The sequence below is a fragment of the Plectropomus leopardus genome, chromosome 6 (assembly GCF_008729295.1).
Source record: "Plectropomus leopardus isolate mb chromosome 6, YSFRI_Pleo_2.0, whole genome shotgun sequence".
Lineage (NCBI taxonomy): Eukaryota > Metazoa > Chordata > Actinopteri > Perciformes > Serranidae > Plectropomus > Plectropomus leopardus.
The window spans coordinates 32,058,841-32,063,544 of NC_056468.1; the positions used below are offsets into that span (position 1 = coordinate 32,058,841).

Here is a 4,704-nt window from a genome sequence, read left to right on the forward strand (position 1 = left end):
GTTTAATACTAACAGGAGAGCAGCTATGAGCTGTAATATATATACTTGAATGTCATCTACTGGGCGGTTACCTTTGAAATGACGGACAGAATGATTAGCGAATAGAAACGCAAGCATTCTATCTGCTGTTGTGATTGGCGGCGGCAGCAGCCAATCAGAGCCCAGCAACCAGCGTCCGGTTTCCTCCGCGAGCTCGGCGAGTACGGGGAGGGGGAGGGGGGTGTGTGGGGGTCAAAGATACGCAGAGAAACGGGCTGCTGGTGGTGAAGATGGCGGATGGGGACAGTGGCAGTGAGCGCGGTGGCAGCAGCGGCGGCGGAGGGGGAGGAGGTGGCGGATTTCAGCATTACCAGCGGGAACCGGAGACCCAGGAACTGGCCTCGAAGCGGCTGGACATTCAGAACAAACGCTTCTACCTGGATGTAAAGCAGAACGCCAAAGGCCGGTTCATCAAAATCGCCGAGGTCGGCGCCGGGGGCTCGAAAAGTCGGCTGACCCTCTCGATGTCAGTTGCGGCAGAGTTCCGCGACTACCTGGGGGATTTCATAGAGCACTACGCCCAGCTCGGGCCTAGCACCCCGGAGCAGATCGCTCAATCATCCGGTGGGGATGACACCGGGCCTAGACGGGCCTTGAAGAGCGAGTTCCTGGTGCGTGAGAACCGAAAATACTACCTCGACTTGAAGGAGAACCAGCGGGGTCGGTTTCTCCGGATCCGGCAGACCGTCAACCGAGGCCCCGGTTTCGGAGCTGGGGTGGGTGGCATCCCCGGGGCTGGCCTACAGGCCGGACAAACCATCGCACTCCCGGCCCAGGGGTTGATAGAGTTCCGCGACGCCTTGGCCAAGTTGATAGACGACTACGGGGGAGACGAGGAGGAGCTGGCCGGCGGCGGAGGGGCCGGGGGCTACAGCGAGCTTCCGGAGGGCACCTCGATCATGGTGGACTCCAAGCGGTTCTTCTTTGACGTGGGGTCCAACAAGTACGGAGTTTTCTTGCGGGTGAGTGAAGTGAAGCCCAGTTACAGAAACTCTATAACAATCCCCTTCAAGGCGTGGAGCAAGTTCGGGGGAGCGTTCAGCCGCTACGCCGAGGAAATGAAAGAGATCCAGGAGCGGCACCGGGATAAGATGTACGAGAGGAGAGCCGGAGAGGAGTCAGAGGGCGACGACGTGGACGACGACTGATGGAGAGGAGGCTAACGTTACATGTGATAAATGCTACAACATGATGCAAAAGCCTGGCGATAAACAGAGAGAGAGAGGAGCGACTATTCTGTGCATGACGAATCCAACTTTAAAATGCTAAATCAACGGAGTTTAAAAAAAAAAGTATATTTGACTGAGAAATTACTGTCTATATAAGAGAATCATGTCCTAAAGTTTAGGTGGATGTTATAGCTTAATGAGTGCGGACTGCAGTAGCCAGCTCCTGTATGAGATTCCCCATTGATATAAAATTTTTTGAAATATATATCTATATACATCTATATATATAAATATATATTGATTTTCTATTTGATAACCTCACATGTAGCCCAGCAAATTAAGTTTGACAGTGCTCAAGATACACCACTTCCTGCTTGATATCCAATGGTAAGAGCTCACCTGGCGCTGACCTGTAGTCTGTGTGATGATAATAAGGAAGTGTACAACGTGTGACATACTCATACCAGCAGGTGCAGAGTGGGAGTGAGACAGAGCGCCTGCGTTACTCACCATGGCTGTGTGTGTGTGTGTTTTTGTCGAAAATGACCTGTATCGAACAGCTCGCCCGGACAGACCCACAGCACCCAGAGCCACGATCTCAGCTATAGGGGGCATCTCTGGCACCGCAGGACATCTGCTCAGCCCAGTGAGGGCCCATAAGGTGATCTGTTACAAGCACATGACTCATTTGGATTCCCAGGATGATCCAAATGAGTCCAAATGACCCTCCCCGCCCCATTTCTCCCCGTCTCTTCTCCCTCCTGGGCATCACTCAGGTGCTGACCCCCCTCCCCGCTCTGATAGCTGAAACGTGGTCGTGTGTGGCTTGTTTTGTCTCAGGGTAGGCAAGGGCCATCTGTATTTTGGGGTATATCAGCACTACCTGTGCCTGTGCATCATCCTCAGAGAGGTTCTGGGTGCAGTTCTGGTCAGCCAGTTGCTGCAGCAGAGACGTCTGTGGCAACTGATGATGTCTCATATGATGCAGGCCCATGTTTGACCCCTGTGACCTTTTTGTTAACAGGGACACGGTGAGCTCAGGCCTCGAGCACTGGTCACAATTTTTCAAGTCAAAGCTTAATATTGCCGGGCTCGAGCTACGGTCGCAAGGGAATCGACCTTGTTGACTTATTTGGGGTGCGCCATTTGGATCCTTTAATCTTGAACTCAGACCATTTATGACTGAAGCATTATTCAGTCTGATTGTAAGAAAAATTAGGTGCTTTTGGAAAACAAAACCCACAGTGGGGTGCTGTACCTTAAGGAGAAAAAAATATAAAAAAATATATATACTGGAAGAGATTTACTTACTAAAAAGATCAACTATAGATAGAATTATTTTTCAAAAGAGATATATTGAAATATGTCTTAGAATAATGAGACATTTATTAGATAATGCTGCCTAAAGTGGCTTATTTAAAACACTAAACTTGGATGCAACTGTCCAGGGTGATATTTCATACCTGCTTTTTTTCCTAACATTTCTTTTATTCCTTAGAGGAAATTAAGAAGAGTACAACAAAATGATAACAAAGTATGTTATAGCAATTTCTAGAAACAACTTCATTGAAGTAGTTTGTCAGCAAACACTCAGCACTCCAGTTCACTTTACATAGCATCGAATTGTCCCCTCGTTTCAGTCCACCCGTTTTACCATTTTTTGTCACAAATTGGCTCTCCATCAGTTGCCATACGACGCAAACATAAACACCTGCAATCATCGACATTTTGTCTTTAGTGCTCCTTTTAAAAATATAATAATTTTTGCATGCGTGCTCTTGCGCAGAGCTGCCTTGTGTTCTTTTCTTTTGCATACTCTGATTGCTGTATGATGGTATTTATCCATTTTTTTTTTTTGAGAGCGGTTTCAAGTTTTATTTCTTGCAATGGAGAAAAAAGTTAAAAGTTTACTTCTTAGCCTAATAAAAAAAAAAGCCACAAAGTTCCCGTGCTTTGGGGAATGTCACTTTCATTGTCCCACTTCCTTTGGTGTGTAAACCTCTCGTTGAATTTTACTTTACCCACTTCAACACAGCAGAGAAATGCCATATGAAAAAAAATAAACACATGGGAGCAATAGTTTTTTTCTTTTTCTATTGATATAAATATACTATATATAATATTACACATGAGATTGAACTACATCCTTCTTCCTGTACTGTGTTACGTGAAATGGCAGCTGTTTCAGTCATGTGTGTTCTGCTGTAATATTCTACCAAGTTACTTTCAACGAGAAATAAAAAAGGTTTTGCTCAGGAGAGGTGTGATCTTTTTATCCTCCCTCTTCAAGGTGGATGTTGTGCTGTCTCTATGGGATCAGTGCAACAAAAGTGTAGGAATTTTTCTTGTTAATGTTTTAGGTAAGAATTTATCTCATTCACTGATTGAAAATAATTTTGTCCATAAAATGTCAAAAAACTGAAAAATGCTCATCAAAAAAGGTGAAAGAAATGTCTTTAAATTGCACAATTTGTCTGTCCAAACACATATATTTATTTTACAATCACAGAAGAGTAAGATTTTGCAGATTTTGTTGATTGACTATTAAGTTAATCAGCTCTATATGATCAGTATCTATGTGTTGTGAATTAGTTGTGTTTTAGTAGCTTTATTTTGCAACAATTGCCTTTTTGGATAACAGAGCATTTATTGTCAGGTGTGTGTTCCCGTTTCTCCAAATCATTGACATACAGTAAGCAAAGAGTTAAACTCCCATAATAATTCCAGTTCCATTATTTTATGTAACTAGCAGACTTGAACTATATTCTGTACCAGCTCTTGACTCCCTGAAAGTAACAGTGGCAGATGAAGTAAAAGTACTGGTGCAATCATGTAAAAATACTCCATTAATAGTTTAAGTTCTGTATGCAAAATCCAAAGTAAAAGCACAGAGACGTTATCAAAAAGCAAAAATAGATTCTCAACAAAAAGGCCTCGTGTGGTGATCATCACAGTGTTATCGCTGACACAGTTTAAATACACAAATATAAGTTTGCTGCTGTAGGGGGAGCTACTTTTAACTACTTTTGTTTAGTCAGGTAAGTTCTGCGGTTCAGGCCCCTCCGAGGGGTCACAGGATCAAATTTAAGGATTGTGAGATGACTAACATACGCAAAAACAATGTTCTGTTTCACAAAGCTTTTCACGTTTTAGAATTTTCTGTCATTTTCTCTTTTTTGTTGGTGAAATATTGAATACTTTAAAATTTTACTAGGCAGGATTATTGGTTAGTGTTTGTAAACACGGTGGCAAGAGTGAAAAAAAGCCAACTCCAGATTCACTCGTTTGCTGATTGTCTCACTATATTTGTGTTTTTCGGTGTTTTGTCTCTTGCTCTTTATGGTGTGACACCTGGTCACAACCTTTTTAGAAAGCCCACAGCTCACCTGAGAGCTGCGGGGGCACACATCCATAAACGTGCCAAACACAGAAAATAAGAAAATACAGATAGAGGGCAGAGTCTCTGATCCAAACGCCATCGCAAACATCTAGTGCA

General features: G+C 43.9%; 1 protein-coding gene across 1 annotated transcript; it reads left to right on the forward strand.

The window, feature by feature from the left end:
• Positions 1–213: 213 nt before the first annotated feature.
• Positions 214–3,466, forward strand: LOC121944778 (transcriptional activator protein Pur-beta). The gene has a single exon (XM_042488675.1). It carries the CDS (start codon positions 270–272, stop codon positions 1,185–1,187), a length of 918 nt encoding a protein of 305 aa, XP_042344609.1. The 5' UTR covers positions 214–269; the 3' UTR covers positions 1,188–3,466.
• The last annotated feature ends 1,238 nt before the right edge of the window (positions 3,467–4,704 follow it).

What these genes read in the sequence shown, in the direction of transcription:
- LOC121944778 (XM_042488675.1), top strand. Translation starts at nt 270, where the DNA reads ATGGCGGATGGGGACAGTGGCAGTGAGCGCGGTGGCAGCAGCGGCGGC.